A 990-nucleotide genomic window follows, 5' to 3' on the forward strand; every position below is an offset into this window, starting at 1 on the left:
GAGGAAAGGGCAGTGGGAAAGCTCGCTCCAAAGCGAAGTCTCGGTCGTCTCGGGCTGGCCTGCAGTTCCCGGTGGGCCGTGTTCACAGGCTCCTGAGAAAGGGTAACTATGCTGAGCGTGTGGGTGCCGGAGCGCCGGTCTATCTGGCTGCGGTGCTGGAGTATCTGACGGCTGAAATCCTGGAGCTGGCCGGCAACGCGGCCCGGGACAACAAGAAGACCCGCATCATCCCCAGGCACCTGCAGCTGGCCGTGCGCAACGACGAGGAGCTCAACAAGCTGCTGGGAGGGGTGACCATCGCTCAGGGCGGGGTGCTGCCTAATATCCAGGCCGTGCTGCTGCCCAAGAAAACTTCCGCTGCTGGATCTGCTAAAAAATGAAGAGACCATCCTTTAATCTAGCAACCCAAAGGCTCTTTTAAGAGCCACTCACAGCATCTGTAAAAGGAGCTGAACTCTGTCAGATTGAATTGTGTAGAGCCCTGGCCGTTGTACCTGACATCGCTACATTTCTATCTCCTTTTTATTGGATACTGTTACTGTCTGGCAGCAGGGGAAGATTATATCATTGAATACAATTGTAAGTGTCTGGAACGACATTATTTCTCATTACACAGTCACTGCCTGAGTGAACAATGTTCTATGAGTTTAGAATAGTGTCACGGATGTTCCCGATCGGGTTTGGCTTCACATTTCCTTTAACCGCATCAGTAAGAGCTGAATCCTCCCGCTGTCTCTGCAGCATACACCTCTGCAATTTATTCTCTGCTCGGTTCATATCCACTCTTTTTTTTTTCGCCTGCCGCTGAAGAGAGAGCGTGTTCAAGAGCAGTCAGTCATTTTTTAGCCGTGAAAGGAGGGAATACGGTAAAGTGAGATTGTTTTTTCGATTACGAAACTAAACTTCACATAATCAACGTGTACGTGGTTGTGTATTCTCCTCTATAACCTCCTGCTCTTTTATACGTGATGGCAGGCATTTTCAAATTTG

The 990-nt window shown here is 49.7% G+C and overlaps 1 protein-coding gene across 1 annotated transcript; it reads left to right on the plus strand.

Moving 5' to 3' along the window:
* Positions 1–3: 3 nt before the first annotated feature.
* On the plus strand, positions 4–990 carry LOC122545994 (histone H2A-like; the record flags this gene model as incomplete). Its single annotated transcript, XM_043684843.1, has 1 exon — positions 4–990. A coding segment is annotated over one exon (377 nt), but the record flags the coding sequence as incomplete, so codon positions are not given.

Source organism: Chiloscyllium plagiosum, unplaced genomic scaffold, assembly GCF_004010195.1.
Source record: "Chiloscyllium plagiosum isolate BGI_BamShark_2017 unplaced genomic scaffold, ASM401019v2 scaf_61866, whole genome shotgun sequence".
In the NCBI taxonomy this organism is placed as follows: Eukaryota; Metazoa; Chordata; class Chondrichthyes; order Orectolobiformes; family Hemiscylliidae; genus Chiloscyllium; species Chiloscyllium plagiosum.